Raw genomic sequence first — 26,542 nt, 5'->3', positions numbered from 1 at the left:
TCTCTCTCCCCATCCCCGCACTCGCAACAAGGGCCGAGTCCCCCTAGTCCTCACCTTTCACCCCACCAGCCGTCACATACAAAAAATAATCCTCCGTCAGTTTCGCCACCTCCAACGTGACCCCACTACTCGCCACATCTTCCCATCTCCCCCCATATCTGCCTTCCGCAAAGACCGCTCCCTCCATAACTCCCTTGTCAATTCTTCCCTTCCCTCTCGGTCCACCCCCTCCCCGGGCACTTTCCCTTGCGGCCGCAGGAGATGCAACACTTGTCCCTTTACCTCCCCCCTCGACTCCGTTCAAGGACCCAAGCAGTCGTTCCAGGTGCGACAGAGGTTTACCTGCATCTCTTCCAACCTCATCTATTGCGTCCGCTGCTCTAGATGCCAGCAGATCTATATCGGTGAGACCAAGCGGAGGTTGGGCGATCGTTTCGCCGAACACCTCCGCTCGGTCCGCAATAACCAAGCTGACCTCCCGGTGGCTCAGCACTTCAACTCCCCCTCCCACTCCGCCTCCGACCTCTCTGTCCTGGGTCTCCTCCATGGCCACAGCGAGCAGCACCGGAAATTGGAGGAACAGCACCTCATATTCCGTTTGGGGAGTCTACACCCCCGGGGCATGAACATCGAATTCTCCCAATTCTGTTAGTCCTTGCTGTCTCCTCCCCTTCCTCAGCTCCCCTGCTGTCTCCTCCCACCCTCCAGCCTTCTGGCTACTCCTCCTTTTCCCTTTCTTGTCCCGCCCCACCCCCACCCCCGATCAGTCTGAAGAAGGGTTTCGGCCCGAAACGTTGCCTATTTCCTTCGCTCCATAGATGCTGCTGCACCCGCTGATTTTTCTCCAGCTTTTCTGTGTAACCTTCGATTCTCCAGCATCTGCAGTTCCCTCTTAAACATCATAATGTATTAGTTGTATTCCTCTCATCCCCATAATGTTCATCCTTAAAAGAAGTGTATCCCATGAAAGTCATTAAAAAATTCAATATCTTTGGAATATTACTGAATTTAAAGCAGGTATCCAACTGCAGCTACCAAATCTAATTAACATTAGGGTTGAAGGTGGTTTTGGCTAGATCTTTTAAGGACAAAAACTTTTATTGAAATATTTATAACATTAATTTGGATTCAGACTATGGCTGCTGCATAACATGGAGCATTGCAATCAGTCAAAGTGGAAAGGATTTACTTCTGCCAGTCAGGTGCTTATGAAGAAAGATCCCATTGCCAAAGAAAATATTGAAAGCTTACTGAATAAGAAATAAGGGCTGTCAAGCTTATCACTCTTTCTTAACATAAGATATAAATCCTGGCTTATGCTGTCACTTAAATCAAGTAATGCCTTACCGGATCACCACCAGATGCAAAGGAAATGGACTGCATATGATGATTTGCTATAATCTGTTGAATCAGGACCAAAAACACAAATCATTAATCTCAGTCAAGACAGTTTATAAACCAGGGTAACATAAAGAGCGCCAAACAATTAAACGCTGTGAATCAGGAGATGTTGAAGGTACTCACAAAGCAATTATCATCAAAAGATAGTCAATCATAATCCTTAATAATTATCTGAAAATATTTAGGATGCTGCTTTCAAAGAGTTGAGGAGAAGCAATAGTGTATAGTGTTGAGTCACATTTCTCAATTAGGAACACTTCAACAAAACTTTTTAGAGTTCACGGAAGATGATTGGATTGTTGTTCTTTCCATTCTCCCAATCATAAACCTATAACAAAGCACCATTGCAGCTATCCTGTAACTAAACCAGTGGCAATGTATTAATTAGCAAAGAGCAAGTGACAAAAAATCCACTTTCCCTTCACCAATTAATTTTCACACTTTGAAACTGGCATCTTTGTTGAAATCTATTTCTTCTGCAATATAACATCCCAGTAACACATTTCCCGTTGAGCCCATGGGCAAGCTACCTTGGCAAGGGAAAATAATTTTGAACAGTAGAACTGTTTTCTGATTTCCTCACATGCTGTGCATTTTTAGCTCCACAGCATGAATCTTTATAAAAGGCAGGAACCTGCCTCCAAGTCACCACAGTTGACGTGTGTTGCTATGCGTCATGTGAGGAGCACTGCTTTGGATGAACTCTCAGTTGCCTGGGGCTAGATATATTAACTGTGACTTCTCCTATCCTATCCCCCCAAAATCTAACCAATGTAGAAACATAGAAAAATAGGAGCAGGAGAAGGCCATACGGCCCTTCAAGCCAGCACTGCCATTCAATATGATCATGGCTGATCATCTAAAATCAGTACCCCATTCCTGCTTTTTCCCCATATCCCTTGATTCCTTTAGCCCTAAGAGCTAAATCTAACTCTCTCTTGAAAACATCCAGTGAATTTCCCTCCACTGCCTTCTGTGGCAGATAATTCCACAGATTCACAACTCTCTGGGTGAAAAGGTTTTTCCTCATCTCAGTCCTAAATGGCCTACCCCTTATTCTTAAACTTTGACCCTTGGTTCTGGACTCTCCCAACATCGGGAACATTTTTCCTGCATCTAGCCAGTCCAATCCTTTAAGAATTGTATATGTTTCTATAAGATTCCCTCGCATCCTTCTAAATTCCAGTGCATATAAGCCCAGTCGACCCATTCTTTCATCATATGTCAGTCCCGCCATCCCGGGAATTAACCTGGTGAACCTACTCTGCACTCCCTCAATAGCAATAATGTCCTTCCTAAAATTAGGAGACTAAAATTGCACACAATTCTCCAGGTGCAGTCTCATCAGGGCCCTGTACAAATGTAAAATTGTAATTGTGACATTAGAACTAGTGAATGGAATTTGATAGTTGCTAGATAAAAGAAAATCCTAAATGACGAGAGTGTGTGGCAGAGCGGATCAAGGTGGCTTATGTGAAGCAAATCCCAGCATTGATAATGAGGTACCATTTGGCAAATTGTCTCAAGAGTATTCGTTGTTTAGATGCAGATCAAAGAGTAAATGAGGTGGGAAGGACATCTGTGTTATTCCAAAACATTCATTTAAGTATACTGAAAATTAAGCTCCCCTATAGGCATGCAACCTTCTCACCTTGAGTTTACTTTATGTGCCCAGGTAATCCTACAGTCCAAAGCATAGTAACAGCCTAATACTCTTGTCTCATGCACACCTCCGGCCCCTTCCTTCACCCATTATATCCAACATAACTGAGCGCATTTTTACAGCAGCAACTGAATGAAAGCAAAGGCAAAAATAATCATGTACTTCTCATGAGCACACAGGAAATAAAGCGTCAAGTTGGATACTTTGTAGAAGTCCATAGAATATCTTTAAAAGGATGTTGCCAGACCTAGAGGGTGTGAGCTATAGGCAGAGGTGAGTAGGCTGGGACTATATTCCTTGGAGCGCAGGAGGATGAGAGGTGATCTTATACAGGTGCATAAGATCATGAGAGGAATAGATCAGGTAGATGCACCAAATCTCTTGCCCAGAGTGGGGAAATTGAGGACAATTGAGGGCATATACAAAATGGCGGCGGAGCGGGCACATCGCGAAGCCCCGTGTCTCCCAAGAATTGGAGAAATAGCGACAATTCCCCTACCTTTCTCAAGGCTGCTCACATGGAACAGTCTTGTATCCCTTTCGTACGGCTGACAGGAACTTCTGGACTTCGGTTCCTGCGGCTGCAACAACTTTCTGGGCGATCTCCGTCTCGCTCCTGAGCTTGTCAGAGCAACGGAGCACCGGAACCGCGGGGCTGGAGACCGCCAGCAGAGCCGCGGGGCTGGAGAACACCACCGGAGAAGCGGTGCTGGAGAACGCCAGCGGAGCCGCGGGGCTGGAGACCGCCACCAGAGCCACGGAGGCGCGGAGCAACGGAGCGGCAGAACACCAGCGAGCACCAAGCCAGCTCGGCCGACCGGAAGCACCAACAGACGGCGACGCGTACGAAAGCACCGCCGGGGACGCAGAGGTGGGTTAAAGGCCAGGTTAGAGCTAGCCCCACACAGGCTAGCGATTCCTAGCCTTTTCCCCGCCAACGTGCGCTCACTGGCAAACAAAATGGACAAACTCCGGCTAAGGATCACCTCCCACAACTGGATCAAAGACTGCAACATCCTGATCTTCACGGAAACTTGGCTCAACATCGATGTTCCTGATAGCGCCATCCAGCTAACGGGGCGTCATTTACTCTGAGCGGACAGGACAACAGACTCCGGTAAGACCAGAGGTGGGGGTCTGTGCATTTATGTAAATAAAGCATGGTGCACGGACTCCACCATAATCGAGAGTCACTGCTCAGCTAACCTTGAGTTCCTTTTGATTAGATGCAGACCGTTCTATCTGCCCAGAGAGTTTACCTCCACTGTTGTGACTGCAGCCTATATCCCTCCTGATGCTAATGCCAAGCTTGCAATGAAAGAGCTGCATACTGCCATTAGCAAACAACAGACTCACAACCCCGAGGCAGCCTTCATTGTTGCGGGTGACTTCAATCACTCCAACCTGAAGACTGTACTCCCCAAATTCCACCAACATGTCTCCTTCGCCACTAGAGTAGACAAGACACTGGACAAAGTCTACACTAACATGGCTGAAGCTTACAAAGCCGTCCCCCTCCCCCACCTTGGTCAGTCTGATCACCTCTCATTGTTCCTGCTCCCTAAGTACTCCCCACTCATCAGACGGGTTAAACCCACTATGAGGACAGTTAAAGTCTGGTCAGAGGAAGCGGACTCCACACTTCAGCAGTGTTTTGGAAACACTGACTGGAAGGCGTTTGCAGCCCAGGCCACCCTTGACTCCCACACGGACATTGATTCCTACACATCCTCTGTTCTGGACTTTATAAACTCCACCATCAATAGTGTCACCTCCCTCAAACAGGTGACCATATTCCCGAATCAGAAGCCATGGATGAACAGCGAGGTCAGGCTACTGCTGAAAGCACGGGACACCGCTTTCAGGTCAGGCGATGCTCGAGCCTACAGTTCATCCAGGGCTAACCTGAAGAGGGGCATCAAGAAGGCCAAGCACTGCCATAAGCTCAGGATTGAGGAGCACTTCAATAACAACTCCGACCCCCGACGCATGTGGCAAGGCATCCGGGCCATCACGGACTACAGACCCTCCAACACCACCCCCACATCCAGCGACGCCTCCTTCCTTGAGGAGCTTAACCGCTTCTATGGCCGCTTCGACAGGGACAATCTAGAGACAGCCATCAAGGCTGTGCTCTCTGCCGATCACCAACCCCTCACACTCACCCCCTACGACGTGTACGTGGCACTGAGTAGGACTAATGCACGTAAAGCTGCTGGCCCTGACAGCATCCCCGGGCGCGTGCTCAGGGCCTGTGCTGCGCAGCTGACAGACGTCTGGACTGACATCTTCAACCTGTCACTTGCCCAAGCAGTTGTCCACACGTGCCTTAAAACCACCTCCATCGTGCCAGTGCCAAAACACTCCACTGCGGCAAGCCTCAACGACTTCCGCCCAGTTGCACTTACTCCCATCATCACCAAGTGCTTCGAGAGGCTGGTCCTGGCACACCTCAAAAGCTGCCTACCCCCCACACTGGATCCCTATCAGTTTGCCTACCGCAGGAATAGGAGTACGGAGGATGCCATCTCAACGGCACTTCACTCCGCCCACTCCCACCTCGACAACAGAGACACTTACGTAAGAATTCTGCTCATCGATTGCAGCTCAGCATTCAACACCATTATACCCTCAAAACTGATCACCAAACTCGGTGACTTGGGCATCGACCCCTCCCTCTGCAACTGGATACTGGACTTTCTAACCAACAGACCCCAGTCTGTTAGGTTAGACAAGCACACCTCTTCAACCCTCGCCCTGAACACCAGCGTTCCACAGGGCTGTGTGCTGAGCCCCCTCCTCTACTCCCTCTTCACCTACGACTGCACACCTGTACATGGTACTAACACCATCATCAAGTATGCAGATGATACAACGGTGATTGGCCTCATCAGCAACAACAATGAGTCGGCCTATAGGGAGGAGGTCCAGCTCCTAGCAGCATGGTGCGCTGACAACAACCTGACCCTTAACTCAAAGAAGACCAAGGAGCTCATTGTAGACTTCAGGAAGTCTAGGGGCGGCAAGCACACCCCCATCCACATTAACGGGACGGAGGTGGAACGTGTTTCCAGCTTCAGGTTCCTGGGGGTCAACATCTCCGATGACCTCTCTTGGACCCACAATACCTCTACTCTGGTCAAGACGGCTCACCAGTGTCTCTTCTTCCTGAGGAGACTGAAGAAGGTCCATCTGTCTCCTCAGATTCTGGTGAACTTCTACCGCTGCACCATCGAGAGCATCCTTACCAACTGTATCACAGTATAGTATGGCAACTGCTCTGTCTCCGACCGGAAGGCATTGCAGAGGGTGGTGAAAATTGCCCAACACATCACCGGTTCCTCGCTCCCCTCCATTGAGTCTGTCCAAAGCAAGCGTTGTCTGCTCAGCATCGCCAAGGACTGGTCTCACCCCATCCGGGAAGCGCTACACCCCAACCATGGACTGTTTACCCTCCTCCCATCCGGGAGGCGCTCCAGGTCTCTCCATTGCCGGACCAGCAGGTCCAGGAACAGCTTCTTCCCTGCGGCTGTCACACTACTCAACACTGTACCTCGGTGACTGCCAATCAATCCCCCTCCCCACCCCATGGACACTCCTCCCACAGGAAAAACACTATGACTGTATGCATGTAAATAGATTTATTTATTGAAATCATATTCTATGTCGCTCTTCCAGGGAGATGCTAACTGCATTTCGTTGTCTCTGTACTGTACACTGACAATTCAAGTTGAATCTGAGAACAAAGGGGGGAACCACCAAGAACAAAGAGGGACCAGTGGGGACAAAATGGTAACTTTGTAACTTTGCCGGTGCCCTGTACATATGTGGCTACTCTTTGCATATTTGTGGATGCAAAACAAAGACTCTCACTGTCACATGTCACATGTAATAGTAATAAAGTATCATACATTCATTTATTAAACTTGAAAATCAAGTCCATTCATCTAAAATACTAAAAAAGATCTTTAATGTTTGAACATTCATTAAAATCATTATGAACCAATAGATTAATTTAACAAGAAAGGGAATATATTTTTTAAATCTTTTAAAAATCTTTTAAGAAATTACATATCTATTCATGCAATTATAGGGCACAAAATGTTTGGAATACTTCTCTACTGTTATTAGTATTGTAATATTTCGAACAATATATGTTGAATGACTGCAAGTTAAATAATATGAAAAAGAATGGTTTATGCTTGATAACATATTTACTTAACATGAACATGTCAAGAATTTGTCAACTTTTTCTAGAGTACTTTGATTTTACTATCCCCAAAACAATTCCTCAGTTATAACACAAAAAGAGGCAATTCAACCAAACAAGAGCTAGCCAGCATCGTTGCACCTTTCACCTTTCATTTTGTAACCATGCAGTTTATGGTGGTCAAAGTACATATCCAAGCACTTTTAAAATATAGCAAGGTTTTCAGACTCTATCATACTTTTAAACAGCGAGTTCAAGACTTTCTATAGGTGTGAAAGTATTTTCCTCCACTCTCCCACTCACTTCAAATCTAATCATCCTGGTAATTGACCTGTGTTCAGGGAAAGAGGTCCATCCATTGCATACTACCTAGGCCTTTCACAAATGTATACACCTCAATTACTGTAAACCTTCTGTCAGCCTCCTCTTGCCAGGACACTCCCGGTAAGCGGCTGACCGGGACACTCCATGTATGAATCAATGTATGAATGAAGACAGAGGACTAGCCCAATGACAGAGGACTAGCCCACCAAGGAACACCCGCTGCGGACCGATGGTCGATGACGATGTATACTGCCTAGATTGTAAGCAAAACAAAGCATTTCACTGTACCTAGGTACCGAAGGTACATGTAACAATAAAGTATAATTTGTTCGTTCATCCATTGATTCTTTGATTGATTCCTTCCTTCCTTCCATCCTTCCTTCCTTCCTTCCTTCCATCCTTCCTTCCTTACTTACTTCCTTCATTCATTCATTCATTCATTCATTCGTTAATTTATTTATTCGTTCATGAATTAATTCATTTGTTCATTCGTTCATCCATCCATCTATCCATTCATTCATCCATCCATCCATCCATCCATCCATCCATCCATCCATCCATCCATCCATCCATCCATCCATCCATTCATTCATTCATTCATCCATTCATTCATCCATCCATCCATCCATCCATCCATCCATCCATCCATCCATCCATCCATTCTATTTCAAAGAAAATAGCTCGGGGTAGTCCAATCATTTTAAGATCTAAAATTCTCCATTCCATAAAGCATCCTCACAAATCTCAGTATTTTTCAAATGCAGTTACATTTTTGCTGTAATTGATAATGCTATGGCATTAATATTTTGTTGACCCTGAGACTCATTTATTAAAAGTATGACATATTCATGATTCAGATTTTCCCAGAGAATGGAAAAGTGCATGAAACGTCACTGAAGTATTTTGCTGGTGTTTTTCTTTCTCCTTTCAAGCAGTGCATTGTAACATCTGTGAGATTTACAGGGAGAATGGAAAGGTTTGGGTGAAAATACAAATTACCAGACCAGAGGCACAAAACTCTTTTAAAGGCAGGGCTTTATTTTGACGTTGTGGTTCTATCTCCTGGCAAGTGACCCTTGAAGCTGGTCCCCGACAATCAAGAACGAAAAAAGATGAGTATTTATGAGAGTAAGGCATTCGACAAGGTTCCGCATGATAGGCTGCTCTGGAAGGTTAGATCGCATCGGATCCAAGGAGAGATATCTGTAGCTGAATGGATAGCAAATTGGCTCCATGGAAGGAAGCAGAGAGTGATAGTGGAAGGTTGCTTCTCAGACTGGAGGCCTGTGACTAGTGGAGTGCTTCAGGGTTCGGTGCTAGGCCCGTTACTGTTCATCATCTACATCAATGATTTGGATGAGAACATAATGGGCAAAATTAGCACGTTTTCTGAAGATACAAAACTTAGTGGTTTTGCAGATGGTTGCAAAAGATTGCAGCAGGATCTGGATCGATTGGCCAGGTGGGCGGAGGAATGGTGGATGGAATTTAATACAGAAAAGTGCAAGGTGTTGCATTTTGGGACGTCGAACAAGGGCAAGACCTACACAGTAAATGGTAGGCCTCTGGGTAGTGTTGTCGAGCAGATGGATCTAGGAGTACAGGTACATGGTTCCTTGAAGGTCGAGTCGCAGGTCGATAAGGTGGTCAAAAAGGCTTTTGGCACTTTGGCCTTCATCAGTCAGAGTATTGAGTGTAGAAGTTGGGAGGTCATGTTGCAGGTGTATAAGACGTTGGTGAGACTGCGTTAAGAATATTGTGTCCAGTTCTGGGCACCATGTTATAGGAAAGGGTGCAGGAGACTTATGAGGATGTTGCCAGGACTAGAGGGTGTGAGCTACAGGGAGAGGTTGAGTAGGCTGGGTCTCTATTCCATGGAGCGCAGGAGGATGAGCGGAGATCTTATAGAGGTATTCAAAATCATGAGAGGAATAGATCGGGTAGATGCACCGAGTCTTTTGCCCAGAGTAGGGGAATCGAGGACCAGAGGACATAGGTTATAGGTTAAGGGGGAAAGATTTAATAGGAATCCGAGGAGTAACTTTTTCACACAAAGAGTGGTGGTTGTATGGAACAAGCTGCCAGAGGAGGTAGTTGTGGCTGGCACTATCCCCTCGTTTAAGAAACAATTAAACAGGTACATGAATAGGACAGGTTTGGGGGGATATGGACAAAGCGCAGTCAAGTGGGACTAGTGTAGATAGAACATTGTTGGCCCGTGTGGGCGAGTTGGACCGAAGGGCCTGTTTCCACACTGTAGCACTCTATGACTGGGAGAAAAGATGCAATTTAAGGGTTAGTATATGGGAGGGGTGAACGTCAGCAGCATGTTGAATTTTCCACGGTCTACTGCACAACATCACCATTGTGAAGCCTCAGATTACACCATCAAGTAGGCTGTAAGCAACCTCAAGACAGAGGAGGACAGGAGAAGGAAAAAAGCATAAGAGGAGGTTATCAAGATGCATTTATTTATATGAACATTTGAACAAATGCACAAATGAACAAATAAACATTTCTTCCAACTCCAAATTCCTTTTTAACCTTGAGAACCACATTTTATCTTAGAGGGAAGATGAAATGTCTTTGTTTATCAAAGCCTCCACCCAGCAAGAAAATAAAAGGAATATTCAACAGTAAATAAACATATCAAATCACTTTAAAAATTCAACTTTGTAATATTACATAGAAATGTCAACTAATTATCCTATGCCTCTTTGATGACTAACAATTTGTCTGAGACTACATACATACTGAGACTACAGCCAAGAAAGCACACGATGCCCGTTCTTCCCCAGAAAACGATGGAAATTAAGCATTATCAATTTCTATAGGTGCACCATAGTATGAATCCTATCCAAATGCAACACAGTTTGTTATGGCAACTGATCTGCCCAAGACCTTAAGAAATTGCAGAAAATTGTGAACACAGCTCACTCCATCACACAAGCTATACCCCCCCCCCCCCCCCCACCCCCCCCCCCCCCCCCCCCCCCCCCCCACCCTCCCCCCTCCCCCTCCCATCTCTCCCCTCCCCTCCCCCCCCCCCCCCCCCCCCCCCCCCCCCCCCCCCCCCCCCCCCCCCCCCCCCCCCCCCCCCACCTACTCCATCTGCATTTCACAAGGTCTCACAAAAGCAGCCATAATCAAGTACCACTTACACCCAGGTCAATTCTCTCTTCTCCCCTCTTCTATCGAGGCTTGAAAACATAAACCACCAAACCCAAGAACAGCTTCTTCCTTGCTGTTATCAGACTCTGGAACGGACCTCTCACATGAATGGACCTCTTCCAATCTACATTATTGCAACCTTTAGATTTTTTTTTAATCCATATTTTTTCTGTAGCTATAATATTATATTCTGAACTTTGTTTATTTTCTGAAGATAGGCACAAAATGCTGGAGAAACTCAGCAAGCCAGGCAGCTTCTCTGGAGTGAAGGAATGGACGACATTTCGGTTTGAGACCCTTCTTCAGACGGATAGTCAGGAGAGAGGGAGACATGGAGATATGGCAGGATAAGGTGTGAAAACACTGATCAAAGCGGACGATGATAAGGAAATATAGAATGGTTCATTGTTAGCTGAGGGGAAGGTGACAAGGAGGCATACAATCAGTAAAATGTAATCAGGAGGACAGTGAAACTGGTCAGAGAATAAGGGTGGCAGAGGGACGGAGAGAGAGAGAGAAAGCAAGGGTTACATGATTATAGAGAAATCTCAAGAAACTTGCTTTGGCAAGTAAGGCAAAAGTAAATCCGAAGGGTTTCTACCGCTATATTAATAGCAAAAGGATAACGAGGGATAAAATTGGTCCATTAGAGAGTCAGAGTGGACAACTATCTGCAGAGCCAAAAGAGATGGGGGAGATATTGAACAGTTTCTTTTCTTCGGTATTCACAAAGGAGAAGGATATTGAATTATGTGAGGTAAGGGAAACAAGTAGAGTAGCTATGGGAACTATGAGGATCAAAGAAGAGGAAGTACTGACACTTATGAGAAATATAAAATTGGATAAGTCTCCAGGTCCGGACAGGATATTCCCTAGGACATTGAGGGAAGTTAGTGTAGAAATAGCAGGGGCTATGGCAGAAATATTTCAAATGTCATTAGAAACGGGAATAGTGCCGGAGGATTGGCGTACTGCGCATGTTGTTCCATTGTTTAAAAAGGGGTCTAAGAGTAAATCTAGCAATTATAGACCTGTTAGTTTGACGTCAGTGGTGGGCAAATTAATGGAAAGAATACTTAGAGATAATATATATAAGCATCTGGATAAACAAGGTCTGATTAGGAACAGTCAACATGGATTTGTGCCTGGAAGGTCATGTTTGACTAATCTTCTTGAATTTTTTGAAGATGTCACTCGGGAAATTGATGAGGGTAAAGCAGTGGATGTTGTGTATATGGACTTCAGTAAGGCCTTTGACAAGGTTCCTCATGGAAGGTTGGTTAAGAAGGTTCAATGGTTGGGTCTTAATGGTGAAGTAGCAAGATGGATTCAACAGTGGCTGAATGGGAGATGCCAGAGAGTAATGGTGGATGGTTGTTTGTCAGGTTGGAGGCCAGTGACGAGTGGGGTGCCACAGGGATCTGTGTTGGGTCCACTGTTGTTTGTCATGTACATCAATGATCTGGATGATGGTGTGGTAAATTGGATTAGTAAGTATGCAGATGATACTAAGATAGGTGGGGTTGCGGGTAATGAAGTAGAGTTTCAAAGTCTACAGAGAGATTTATGCCAGTTGGAAGAGTGGGCTGAAAGATGGCAGATGGAGTTTAATTCTGATAAGTGTGAGGTGCTACATCTTGGCAGGACAAATCAAAATAGGACGTACATGGTAAATGGTAGGGAATTGAAGAATGTAGGTGAACAGAAGGATCTGGGAATAACTGTGCACAGTTCCCTGAAAGTGGAATCTCATGTAGATAGGGTGGTAAAGAAAGCTTTTGGTGTGCTGGCCTTTATAAATCAGAGCATTGAGTATAGAAGTTGGGATGTAATGTTAAAATTGTACAAGGCATTGGTGAGGCCAATTCTGGAGTATGGTGTACAATTTTGGTCGCCTAAATATAGGAAGGATGTCAATAAAATAGAGAGAGTACAGAGGAGATTTACTAGAATGTTGCCTGGGTTTCAGCAACTAAGTTACAGAGAAAGGTTGAACAAGTTAGGGCTTTATTCTTTGGAGCGCAGAAGGTTAAGGGGGGACTTGATAGAGGTTTTTAAAATGATGAGAGGGATAGACAGAGTTGACGTGGAAAAGCTTTTCCCACTGAGAGTAGGGAAGATTCAAACAAGGGGACATGACATGAGAATTAAGGGACTGAAGTTTAGGGGTAACATGAGGGGGAACTTCTTTACTCAGAGAGTGGTAGCTGTGTGGAATGAGCTTCCAGTGAAGGTGGTGGAGGCAGGTTCGTTTTTATCATTTAAAAATAAATTGGATAGTTATATGGATGGGAAGGGAATGGAGGGTTATGGTCTGAGCGCAGGTATATGGGATTAGGGGAGATTATGTGTTCGGCACGGACTAGAAGGGTCGAGATGGCCTGTTTCCGTGCTGTAATTGTTATATGGTTATATGGTTATATTCTTACTGCTGGATTGTAGCTGCCAAAGCGAAATATGAGGTGCTGTTCCTCCACTTAGCTCTGAAGGTGAAGGAGGCCCAGGACAGAAAGGTCAGTATGGGAATGGGAGGGGGTTAAAGTGTTTTTTTTCTCTTTTGCACTCTGATGTACATTTTATGATTTCCATGGATAACATACAAAACAAATGTTTGTTTCTGTATCTTGGAACACATGGCAACAATAAATTAATACCATTAATTGTTTAGATCTGAGAACAGTTTAACCATATAACCATATAACAATTACAGCACAGAAACAGGCCATCTCGGCCCTACAAGTCCGTGCCGAACAACTTTTTTTTCCCTTATTCCCACCTGCCTGCACTCATACCATAACCCTTCATTCCCTTCTCATCCATATGCCTATCCAATTTATTTTTAAATGATACCAACGAACCTGCCTCCACCACTTCCACTGGAAGCTCATTCCACACCGCTACCACTCTCTGAGTAAAGAAGTTCACCCTCATGTTACCCCTAAACTTCTGTCCCTTAATTCTGAAGTCAAGTCCTCTTGTTTGAATCTTCCCTATTCTCAAAGGGAAAAGCTTGTCCACATCAACTCTGTCTATCCCTCTCATCATTTTAAAGACCTCTATCAAGTCCCCCCTTAGCCTTCTGCGCTCCAGAGAATAAAGACCTAACTTATTCAACCTATCTCAGTTTAATAAGTTTGAAAGGAATCTGTGTATTATTACAAACATGACCATGAATGAAACAGTAGATCACTCATCTAAATCGCTACTGAAACCCACAGACTACATCTGTTGCTCAGCCCCTGAAGACTGACCATTATACTACAACATTTCATTTTATTTCTCAGCTGAGGGATCATTTACAGTGATTTCAGCTATCCAGCTGAAATGAACAGTTGACCTTTAAGTGGAAGGAAATCCAAAGATGTACTGTATGCTCATCATAATGTAAGTGAGCACACGGTCCTATTTATCTGATGTCTTTGAGTCACTGTATTACCTAGTCATCATGTCTTCACATCTAGAACATTACTCCATTGCTGTATACACACAAGGAGGCCTAACTGACAATCCAGGTCTAAAGGAAGATAATTAGAGATTAAAGAATAAATACCAAGAAGAAATTACAACCAGATCAGGATAAGTCAATGTTAGTACATAGCATCCATTATTTAGGAAAGTTTGCTTTCTGAATGTTCACTATAAATGCACTACTCTCTGCATGTAAGAATACATTTATCTAAAATTTCTATAATGCATTTTGTCCAACTTATTTAATTCAAAACTTCTTGTTTCACAGAATGTTTTCCAAGAAGAACGTAGCTTTAAGGTGAGAAGGGTAAAGTTTAAAAGAGATGTGTGAGGTAATTTTTTTTTTACACGGAGATGGTAGGTGCCTGGAACGTGCCTCCAGAAGTGGTGGTAGAGTCGGATGATAGTGGTGTTTAAGAGGCTTTTAGATAAGCACATGAATATGCTGGGAATGAATGGATATGGATCACATGCAGGCAGATGACATTAGTTTATCTTGGCATCATGTTAGCATATCAGTGTGGGTCAAAGGGCCTGTTCCATCACAGCCTGCCAATCATTCTGTTGAGATGGTTCATTGAGGTGGTTAGACTGGAATGAATTGAAAAAAAAATTATGAATTAAAATCTCAGACAATTAACGTAAATTGGCCTCCTAGTAAAATCCTTCTAACTTTGCCTTCCAGTCCTATTCTCCACAGCCCAAGTCTCAATCCACATGAGCTCTAAAGGCTGTAACCAGACCTCCTGAAGATTCTCCCATTTACCTGGCCATGCTGCAGGATGAGATATCCTGCAATGGTTACCTAGGCCATCAACCATTCTACAATTGAGGATGCCATGGGTGAAGATGTAAAAAATATCTAAAGGACCTCTTATCATGCTTCCTTTCTTAAGAGCAATGAGCGTTCTCTGTATGTATATCGGCTCGTCTTGTGGTTACAGTGACACCGGTGTACAACTCTGGAACAGGAAAGTGCTCCTGCAACTGCAGCATTTCCTGCTACTGAGCTGTAAGTGCAGACCAAAGGGAGTATTACCTGAACATTAGTTGTAGAGGGATGGATGCGACTTCCTAAGAGGTAAGATCCACAAGATCCACAATGGCACTGCAATAAACCCAGGACATGGAAGGTGACAGCAGGCTGCGTGCCTTCCCTGAACCATTTCATAAAGCTGCCATCAATGCTTCCAAAGCAGTACTAACACCAATGATCAAGACTCTAGTTCAGCTGTCTCTTTTCCTGATGGTAACCCTCTGCTCGAAGAACAGCAATCTATTGTAGGGTTTCCCTTCTCCAAGAGAACAATAGTGGATTCCCAAGAGAAGGCAAGCTGAGGTCTGCTTGGAAGGTCAGAACTCAAATGCCCAAACAACTTGAATTACCTCTAACTGTGGCTCCACGGATCAGAAGGCTGATGGATTATCCGTGCTATTGGCACTAAAATATGCCACCTGGGCTCCTCCTCATCCTGAGAGAGATTGAAGAAGGACTCACCTGTGTCCTTTGATATTTCTGACATGATGTCAGGCACCAAATCCCAACACATGCATCCACATCAGTCTTGGTATGTTTGTTCACCTAACTTTGCCCTCATCCACTGTGCCAGGGGTGACACAGTGGTGCAGAGGTAGAGTTGCGGACTTACAGCACCAGAGACCCGGGTTCATTCCTGACTACGGGTGCTTGTCTATACAGAGTTTGTACGTTCTCCCTGTGACACGTGGGTTTTCTCTGGGTGCTCCAGTTTCCTCTCACATTCCAAAGACATGCAGGTTTATAGGTTAATTGGCTTCTGTAAATTGACTATAGTTTGTAGGATAGAACTAATTATGGGGATTGCAGACTTGATGGGCCAAAGGGTCTGTTTCTGTTGTTTCCACTCTGTATCTTGAAACTAAACTAAACTAAAATCCAACTCCTCTGAGGAGTCTCCAGTGAGATGTCAGACTAGCTTTTCTATCCATTTGGCTTAACTGAAGCCTGTTAATGGCAACCAGAGTCTGTTCATTAGAAACATGTGCCTCCAGCCGAGCATGTTCTACCAAACGCCTACACTCAATGATGTTAGTATCTGTTGGTAGGTGGCGGTGTCAGGCATAATAATGAGATATCCTCCTCATTATCTTTCTCCACTCCTTCCACTTTTTCATCCACCTCTATTGAATCTTGCTCTTGGACATGATGAAGAAATGTGGCACTAGCCACAGAATGGATGGCTGGTAATGTTAACACAGTATGGCACAGTTAACAGAGTGCTCAGGAGACAAGCACATACTGTATACAAAAAAAAGAACACACATTCCTATTAAGGAAGAAGCATATGAAGCATATGAAAGCTTCCCCAGATATATTGATATCTTTGTCACCTATGACCAGCATCACAATAATTCTCAACACTGATGTCCCACAAGGATTCGTTCTCAGTCTGTACTATATTTCCCATACACTCACAACTCTCTGGTCAAATCCGGCTCTAACTCCATCTGCACGTTTGTAGATTACACCAATGTGGTGAGCCCGATCATGAACAATAAAAAGAGTATAGAAAGGAGATAGAGAACTTAGTAATATGCTACCAGGACACCAACCTCTCCCTCAGTGTCAACAAGCAAAGGAGCTAGTTATTGATTTGAGATAGCATGGTGGAGTATATTCCCCACATGTCATCAATGTTGCCAAAGTAGAAATGGTTGAAAGCTTCAAATTTCTTAATATTACCAACAATCTGTTGTGGACCAACCACATTAAAACAACAGCAAAGAAGTTGCACCAACATCTCTACTTCCTTGGGAGACTGGGGAAATTCAAGATGTCTCCAATGACTCTTACAAATTTCTACAGATGCATCATGGAAAACATTCTGTCAGGTTGTATTACAACTTGGTAGGGAATTGCTCTGTCCAAGGCAGCAAGAAAGTTAGGGTACTGTCTGACTCAGCTCAGGTTGGAAGCAAAGCTTTTCACTGTTACTCGTTACACGTGACAATGATAAAGCCAAACCTCAACCTAAACCCTTAAGTCTAAAATGCCAGCATCTCTCCTTCAGCCCGATGTGTCTTGGAACTAAAAGGAACCTTCTTATTTTTTGTTCAGATGACAGTTGAAGTATACATTATCCCGCAAGACAAATGGGAAAGCTAAGATCAAAGCAACATAAATTTCATAGTTAAATTGTTGTGACTGTGTGGATATGTGGTTTAAATTGTGTGACTGGATGAAAAGGATTAAGGCAGTAATGGGAGCAATTTTAGAAATGGTAGCCGTGGAAATCTGCAAATGCATGTGTACAGTATATACTTCCAAAGGTACGAGGGAGTGTGGAGTGCAGTCATATCTGTTTCAAAACTATATTTTTGTGGTATGCTTTAGGTGTCAGAGTATTAACCTTGACATACTCAGTAAAGTTATGGAACTTTGTCTAGCACTCTTCCCAGGTGTGGGAGAAATCACCCCAGTGTTATTTTAGCAACCACCTCCTTTTCATCTCTGCTCTGAGGGCCTTCCGGATACCTCTGGTGCAGGGAACTTGCCTCATCCTCTCAATCTCATCCATACAAGTGGGTGGTGAGTGTATGGAATGCGCTGCCAGAGGAGGTATTTGAGGCAGGGACTATCGAACCATTTAAGAAACAATTAGAAAGGTACATAACAGGTTTAGAGGGGTATGGGCCAAACGTAGACTGGTGGGACTAGTGTAGATGGGACATGTTGGTCAGTGTGGGCAAGTTGGGCTGAAGGGCCTGTTTCCACACTGAATGAGTTCTATGACTCGATGACACGTATGAAGCTCCATGATTGTAAATAGTACAGCATTTCTTGGAGACCATTTTAAATTAGCCTGCAGCAAGTGCATCTGTAACAGTGATGTCCCTTGGTAGAGAGATGTTTTTTACGTACTGAAGACCGGGCACCAATTATTGCAGGAATGGATTCTAGGCACTAATCAAACTAAACCACACACTAACAGGATCAAAACAATGACATCATTTGGGATTCATTGCGATCCAAATTTGCATCCAACCTGCACGGACATTAATAGCTACTGGATAAGCAGATGACTCAAATTTAATGTTCCTGTGGTCGGAGATTTTATCCCAAGGCAGAGGTGTCCATAACCAAAGGTGTATAAATTTAGAGTAACGGGCCTGTCCCACTTAGGAGATTTTTCAGGCGACTGTTGGCGACTGTCAAGTTGCCGGCAGTCGCCTGGAAAACCAACAACTGGAATGGCGACTGTCACAGTGGAACACACACACACATCGCTTCCTTCACCAGCCTGTTAACAAGGCGGGGGACAGAGCAAGCGGGGGGAACGCTGTCTGAGTGAAATTCACACGGTGCAAAGCCAAGGTGATACAGACACGCACCATGATGAACAGGAAGGTTGGTGCTGTAATTAAGACGGCTAAAGCGCAGTGTACGGTATGTCTTTTAAAAGAGTGGGGGAGAAAGAGGGAGAAGGCGGGAGACGGAGGGGGAAGGAATGGAGTCAACTTTTAAGAAGCCAGACAACTTTTAAGAAATCAGAGATACACGGCTGTGAAGCTTGGCGGAAATTAACATTACCGGTCGGTTATCCTTGGTTCTGAAAACTACTGCTTACGTTATTTTTCCCAATGAGCCAATGAAATTCACCGGTCAGCACCGGCTACAACCTACGAGAACCTACGAGAACCTGCGAGAACCTTCGACCTCCTGGCAACCCACTAGGACCTCCTGGCGTCCCAACTACGGCACAAGAATTCTCGCTACTCTCCACGGCGGCTTCGTTGAGGTCGCCGATAATTTTTCAACATGATGATAATTTTGCAGCGACCATAATGAGTCCGCGACTAGTTCCACCTCTATGCGGGAACTCCTGACGACCGTGAAGGCAACTCCCCGGCAACCACCCGCGAACATGTGGCGACCATGTGGCGATCGCAGAGTCTCCTGCAGTCCCCTAAAAAGTCACCTAAGTGGGACAGGCCCATAAGGATAAGAGATTCAGATAGGTTCTGAGAAATAATGTATTTCACCCATTGAATGGTGAGAATTAGGATTGCAAGTGTCTGAGTGCATGATGGAGGCAGGTTCTCTGAGATCATGAGATCATTTAAGAAGTATCTGTACAAGCATTTGACTCACCAGCATAGATGACTATGAACCAAATCTTGGTAAATGGGACTATTATAAATGGGTACTTGGTAATTGGCATAGATATGGCAGGCTAAGGGGCCTGTTTCTGCACTGTGTAAATCTATGATCCAATTCTAGGCATAAGCATTAATTTTCAGAAAAAGTCTATTAACTGATGAAACCAGATTTTTAAGTACGTTGACAATTTAAACAAGGCTTTCACCATACATTCACATGTTACATACATTCTTAGAGATTTACTTGTGGAATGTATTCTTGCACACTCAATTGCTGAAGGAATTCAGTATTTAATGATGGATGATACAAGAGAGAATAAATGGTTAATCATTTTTGTATTATTGTTTCTTTCAGGTGTTGAGCATAATACGAGGCAGTAATTTCTTGCCAAAAGTCACAAATCCCATGAAAATATTTTTTCGTTTTTTTTTAGTAGAACCTGTGGTAATAACCATCGTGATTAGGTTACTAAAGTTCAAGTGACACATACTGAATGCAAACTGTTGTCTGGTCCACAAATGAAACATTGAATGATTAGTTCTCTCCATGCTTACAACTTGAGCATCTAAGTGTTTCCAGAAGTTTCTGTTCTGTTTCACCTACCCAATAAACTGTTTTAGGAAGAAATACATCTTCCTCAGGCTTCTTTCCAAAAGTTTACTATACGTGAGACAGATATCCAGCGCAAACGTATCCTCAATTGATTACAAGATCTAACATAGAAACATAGAAACATAGAAATTAGGTGCAGGAGTAGGCCATTCGGCCCTTCGAGCCTGCACCGCCATTCAATATGATCATGGCTGATCATCCAACTCAGTATCCCGTACCTGCCTTCTCTCCATACCCCCTGATCCCCTTAGCCACAAGGGCCACATCTAATTCCCTCTTAAATATAGCCAATGAACTGGCCTCAACTACCCTCTGTGGCAGAGAGTTCCAGAGATTCACCACTCTCTGTGTGAAAAAAGTTCTTCTCATCTCGGTTTTAAAGGATTTTCCCCCTTATCCTTAAGCTGTGACCCTTGTCCTGGACTTCCCCAACATCGGGAACAATCTTCCTGCATCTAGCCTGTCCAACCCCTTAAGAATTTTGTAAGTTTCTATAAGATCCCCTCTCAATCTTCTAAATTCTAGAGAGTATAAACCAAGTCTATATCCAGTCTTTCTTCATAAGACAGTCCTGACATCCCAGGAATCAGTCTGGTGAACCGTCTCTGCACTCCCTCTATGGCAATAATGTCCTTCCTCAGATTTGGAGACCAAAACTGTACGCAATACTCCAGGTGTGGTCTCACCAAGACCCTGTACAACTGCAGTAGAACCTCCCTGCTCCTATACTCAAATCCTTTTGCAATGAAAGCTAACATACCATTCGCTTTCTTTACTGCCTGCTGCACCTGCATGCCTACCTTCAATGACTGGTGTACCATGACACCCAGGTCTCACTGCATCTCCCCCTTTCCCAATCGGCAACCATTTAGATAATAGTCTGCTTTCCCGTTTTTGCCACCAAAATGGATAACCTCACATTTATCCACATTATACTGCATCTGCCAAACATTTGCCCACTCACCCAGCCTATCCAAGTCACCTTGCAGTCTCCTAGCATCCTCCTCACAGCTAACACTGCCCCGCAGCTTAGTGTCATCCGCAAACTTGGAGATATTGCCTTCAATTCCCTCATCCAGATCATTAATATATATTGTAAATAGCTGGGGTCCCAGCACTGAGCCTTGCGGTACCCCACTAGTCACTGCCTGCCATTGTGAAAAGGACCTGTTTACTCCTACTCTTTGCTTCCTGTTTGCCAGCCAGTTCTCTATCCACATCAATACTGAACCCCCAATGCCGTGTGCTTTAAGTTTGTATACTAATCTCTTATGTGGGACCTTGTCGAAAGCCTTCTGGAAGTCCAGATACACCACATCCACTGGTTCTCCCCTATCCACGCTACTAACAATCATATTCTTTTCCGAAGAGTATTTACATTAAGACTGGTACATCACCAGACATCTCACACGTTAAATAATTCTGTGAGATCAATTGCATATGTGTGCGTGTTATATATTTAAAAATAGGGCACAAATTCTCAAGTTCAGTTGAACCAGAAAGTGAATTGTCCATAATGTTCAAAGGCATATTTAAATATAATCTAACTTCACTGATTACTTAACTAGCACCCACCATGCACTTCAATGCATTAAAAAATTGTAGCTGTTATGCAACTTAGATAATACATTTGAGATGGATGATTACACCAGAACATATATTTTGGCTATCAAGCAGCTAGATTATGTTATTGTGCTGCAGGTACAAATCAGGATTAATCCTGCCTACCTGCTTTGTGTCTGGCGTCATTAGATTGAGGCTACTCGTTGAAATATTCAGAGTGATGTTCATTCCAGAAAACTGCAAATTACTCTTACCAAGTATACTCGACAATGCTTTACTTGGTGGCTGTTGAGGCAAATCATACAAAAGAAATAACCAAATCTTTACTGACAGGAAGACACTAAAATAGTAATTTTGAATTGTGTACATAATAAATTATCGTAAAATTGCAACAATTATTTACTTTTTGCTTTTAAAATATATCCATAAATTACATTTCCATTTTATTATTTTGATAATCAATAAAACATATAATGAACTATACATACATACATTTATTCTCAGGATGTAAGGATTGCTGACAAGGTTAGCATTTAGTATTCATTCCTCGCTCAAATTTGAGTAGGTGATGATGAGTTTTCCTCTTGAACTGTGAAATCTGTGACCAAGGGAGTTCCCACACTTCCGTAAGATTGGAAGTTCCAGAATTTTTATTCAATTATGTCACTGGGTGATAATTGCATTTGCAATCCTTGGCCTACCAGTTAAAGGCTCTGCTCTTGGAAGCTACTGCTAGAGATGCCGTGACAAGTGCATCTTGTATCAGGGGAAGATGATGGGAGTAATCCAACTGCTTAGATTGTTCCTCTCCCTTAGCTAAAGAGGTTCCTCCTTACAGGGTCATGGACATTCTGGAGACCTACAGTATATTTAAGCGATACCCAGAGGCGCATCCTCCCCATTGGATGCGAAAGATCAAGGAATTAACATTCAGGATTGATGAGGTGATGCTACCACAAGTTGAAAAGATTGCAAATATAAAAAGAAAGAATAGGTAGGATACCTTTCTTTTTCGAAAAGCTCCTTTAATACCCGGTACAGCTTCACACACTCTACTAATAGCTTCCCTGAAAAAGAAGGGCATTATAGTGAGGAAGGATTCATGGGACAAATGAAACCAGCAAAATAACTTTATGTTGCAGGGAGTGCAATATATTAACTAAATGATTTACAAAAATATTAAGGGATGGTACTGAGTTTATGAATAAAATTAGAATAATGCTAAAGATGATGTTATCTTGCCTCGTGGGTTTTTCTAAGAATCTCCACAGTTCTTAAAAAATGGGCATTATTTGTGTACAGCGTCACAGATTGTCCAGAGATCTTTTCTCTCTCTCTCTCTTCAGGAGAAATAAAATGAGACAAATTTTCTGATTACATACAAATTTCTCCTGTGATGGAGACAGACTATTGACCGACATCTACTCCAAACCCACTGACTCCCATAGCTATCTAGATGACACTTCTTTCCATCCTGCTTCCTGTAAAGACTATATTCCCAACTCCCAATTCCTCCGTCTGTGCCGCATCTGCGCCCAGGATGAGGTTTTCCATACCAGGGCATTGGAGATGTCCTCATTCTTTAGGAAACGGGGGTTCCCCTCTTCCATTTTCGATGAGGCTCTCACTAGGGTCTCCGCAGCATCGTTCTTGCTCCTCCTCCCCCCATTCGTAACAAGGGCAGAGTCCTCCTTGTCCTCACCTTCCACCCCATCAGCTGTCGCATACAGCATGTAATCCTCCAACATTTTCGCCACCTCCAACGGGATCCCACTACTGGCCACATCTTCCCATCTCCACCCCTTTCTACTTTCCGCAGAGACCGTTCCCTCCGCAACTCCCTGGTCACGTCGTCCCTTACCACCCAAACCACCCCCTCCCCAGGTACTTTCCCTTGCAACTGCAGGAGATACAACACTTGTCCCTTTACCTCCCCTCTCGATTCCATCCAAGGACCCCGACAGTCTTTTCTGGTGAGGTTCACTTGCACCTCCTTCAACCTCATCTACTGTATCCGCTGTTCCAGGTGTCAACTCCTGTACATCGGCGAGACCAAGCGCAGGCTCGGCGATCGCTTGGCTGAACACCTCCGCTCAGTCGGCCTTAACCTACCTGATCCCCTGGTTGCTCAGCACTTTAATTCCCCCTCCTATTCCCAATCCGACCTTTCTGTCCTGGGGCTCCTCTGTTGTCAGAGTGAGGTCCAGCGCAAATTGGAGGAAGAGCACCTCATATTTCGCTTGGGTAGCTTACACCAAAGCATTATGAACATTGACTTCTCTAACTTCAGAAAGCCCTTGCTTTCCCTCTCTCTCTCCATCTGCCCCCCCCCCCCCCCCCCCCGTTCCCAGTTCTCCCACTAGTCTTATTGTCTCTGACTACATTCTATCTCTGTCCCACCCACTCCCCTGACATCAGTCTGAATAAGGGTCTCGACCCGAAACATCACCCATTCCTTCTCTCCAGAGATGCTGCCTGCCCCGCTGAGTTACTCCAGCAGTTTGTGTGTACTAATAAGTTCTTCAGCATAACATACTCTCTTTAAACAACACCAAATAGTGTGGCTATGGTGAATTGTTTCTTTTAATGTTTTAAAATGAATCTAGTAGCATAATGCTTCTTTTTTTAATCCTTTTATCCAGCCATCACTTTTACCAAAGGGGTACTGAAGAAAGTCAAAACAAGGCAGAGTCCACTCTACTCGAGAAGTGTACTGTGACTGGAATTATCTGGAAACTCTAAGGCAAACAGGCAGACATTTCCTCATAATTGTTCTTGTTTTGTCTGTAACATTGCCCAAAAAGGAGGAGAAGCAGTGTTTATAACCTATAAATGTGTTTTCCCCAGACTTTGTGGGTTGTTATGACAGTGCACAGGCTGTATCACCAAGGAACATGTAAGCACTAGAAATAATGGTTGCAGGGCTAACTTGTTATGTTCATTTAAATCAATACTCAATACAGAAAGCTACAAAATCTGAAATATAAGCAATGCTGGAAATAGTCAACATGTCAAGCGGCATCTACAGAGTGTGGATAAAAAACTAATTCATAATGATGACATCAATCAAATGTCCGTATATATCAGTTATGCCTTGCTCACATGGTTACAATTTTTGCCTTTTCCTAGATAAAAGATTTTTTTTTAATTATGCAGTCGATAATTCAAAATCAGAAAGTCTAGAAAAATTCAGAATGTTTGGCAGCTTCTATTGACTGAACAGCAAGTTAACATTTTTGCATGGTATCATCATTTTAACAAAGGTTAGCAAGAGTTGTGAGTGTGGAATTCTCTGCCTCAGAGGGCGGTGCAGGCCGGTTCTGGATATTTTCAAGAGAAAGCTCGCTAGGGCTTTTAAAGATAGCAGAGTCAGGGGACATGGGGAGAAGGCAGGAACGGTTTACTGATTGGGGATGACCAGCCATGATCACATTGAATGGCGATGCTGGCTCGAAGGGCCGAATGGCCTACTGCTGCACCTATTGTCTATTGTCAAAGAAAATGTTTAGAATGATATGGAATAGCAGATGGCTACTGAGACAAAGAAGTATGATTAGCTAGGACAAAAGCACCAATAACAAGAAATGAAAGATTAATTTATTTATAGTATATATAACAGTTTAAGTAACATCCAAATCATGTTGTTTGGCCAGTTTATTGCACAGAACATTGATAGTTCATCACATCTCTTAACCTTTGGTGTTGCACTGTATTGTCTAAAATGGATATAAGTTCAGAATACGATTACTTGAATAACGATGAAGATCAGTTTGGTTTACCGGGATGGGTCCGATTACTTAATTTATGTATAAATGACCTGGATTATCTTTTTTAAAGGACGTTTGGATATGTACATGGATAGTAAAGGTTTATGAAAGGGATTGAGCCAACTATGGGCAACTGTGACTAGCTTAGATGGGGCCTCTTGATCGGCATGGAAGAGTTGGGTTCCATGCTGTATAACTCGATGACTCTATTTCATATATGTAGGTACTAGATTAAGAATTGCATCATATTTGGAGAAAAATTGCACAAGGAAGGACACACAATCTATTGGAATGGACAGATGTGTGTCAAACATAGTTATTAGTAGAAAATATAATGCAGCATAATTGGAAGAACAGAGGAAGAAACAGTAAGATCTGAAATCAACCAGGGAGGAAAAGGGATCTTGATTGCAGACACACATTTCATTAAAGAAAATAGTGCAAATATGGCCTAAAAGTAAGCAAAATGAATGTTTGATCTTATATTTAATACATTAATGATAAACATAAATAGATAATGTTTAATGTTTGCAATGTTTATGTTTGGATATTGTTGGTATGATGCACAATCATATAACCATATAACCATATAACCATATAACAATTTACAGCACGGAAACAGGCCATCTCGACCCTTCTTGTCCGTGCCGAACACATATTCTCCCCTAGTCCCATATACCTGCACTCAGACCATAACCTTCCATTCCCTTCCCGTCCATATAACTATCCAATTTATTTTTAATCCATATAACTATCCAATTTATTTCCAATCATTGGAAAATTTATGGACAGGACATAAAAGCTATCGAGAATGAATACCTTGCAAAGCTCAAAAATGCCAACAATTGATAAATGTACTTATGAGTGGAGATATTTTTCAAATTAGGGCATTTAATTAGAATTGCACCAGTTAAAGCTTATCGAAGACTATGGTTGAGTAAATAATTATACTGATTATACCACAGCAGCTCATGATAGTAACACATTAATACTATACTACTATTGTGATAGGGATGAATATTAAAAGTACTGCTGAGAAGACCTACCAAAAAGATGACAGAGATATCAGAGATGCAAACAGCAGACTAGATATGGCCATGGTTCGTTAATTTCAGCTAAAGCAGACATTGAGCAGCTTAGGTTTGCAATGGCATCCGTGAGTACTATTCATATCCCTTTCATAGGCTCAGTTCGTTTATTTAGGCTTATTTTGAACAGGCGAT

The 26,542-nt window shown here is 43.4% G+C and overlaps 1 protein-coding gene across 1 annotated transcript in view; it reads right to left on the bottom strand.

Annotated features, from left to right (window-relative positions):
- The window catches only part of shc3 (SHC (Src homology 2 domain containing) transforming protein 3), a 141,156-nt gene that overhangs the window by 54,507 nt on the left and 60,107 nt on the right, over positions 1 to 26,542 (bottom strand). Inside the window, exons 3-5 of the mRNA XM_055632882.1 lie at positions 22,556 to 22,619; positions 21,718 to 21,837; positions 1,348 to 1,401 (exon numbers count right to left, since the gene is read on the bottom strand). Of these exons, the coding sequence (XP_055488857.1) occupies positions 1,348 to 1,401; positions 21,718 to 21,837; positions 22,556 to 22,619 (238 nt within the window). The remainder of the gene's footprint in view (positions 1 to 1,347; positions 1,402 to 21,717; positions 21,838 to 22,555; positions 22,620 to 26,542) is intronic.

This window comes from Leucoraja erinacea, chromosome 3, assembly GCF_028641065.1.
Source record: "Leucoraja erinacea ecotype New England chromosome 3, Leri_hhj_1, whole genome shotgun sequence".
Classification (NCBI taxonomy): Eukaryota; Metazoa; Chordata; class Chondrichthyes; order Rajiformes; family Rajidae; genus Leucoraja; species Leucoraja erinaceus.
Note: the sequence above shows the minus strand (reverse complement) of the source record. Positions and strands in the feature narration are given on the sequence as shown.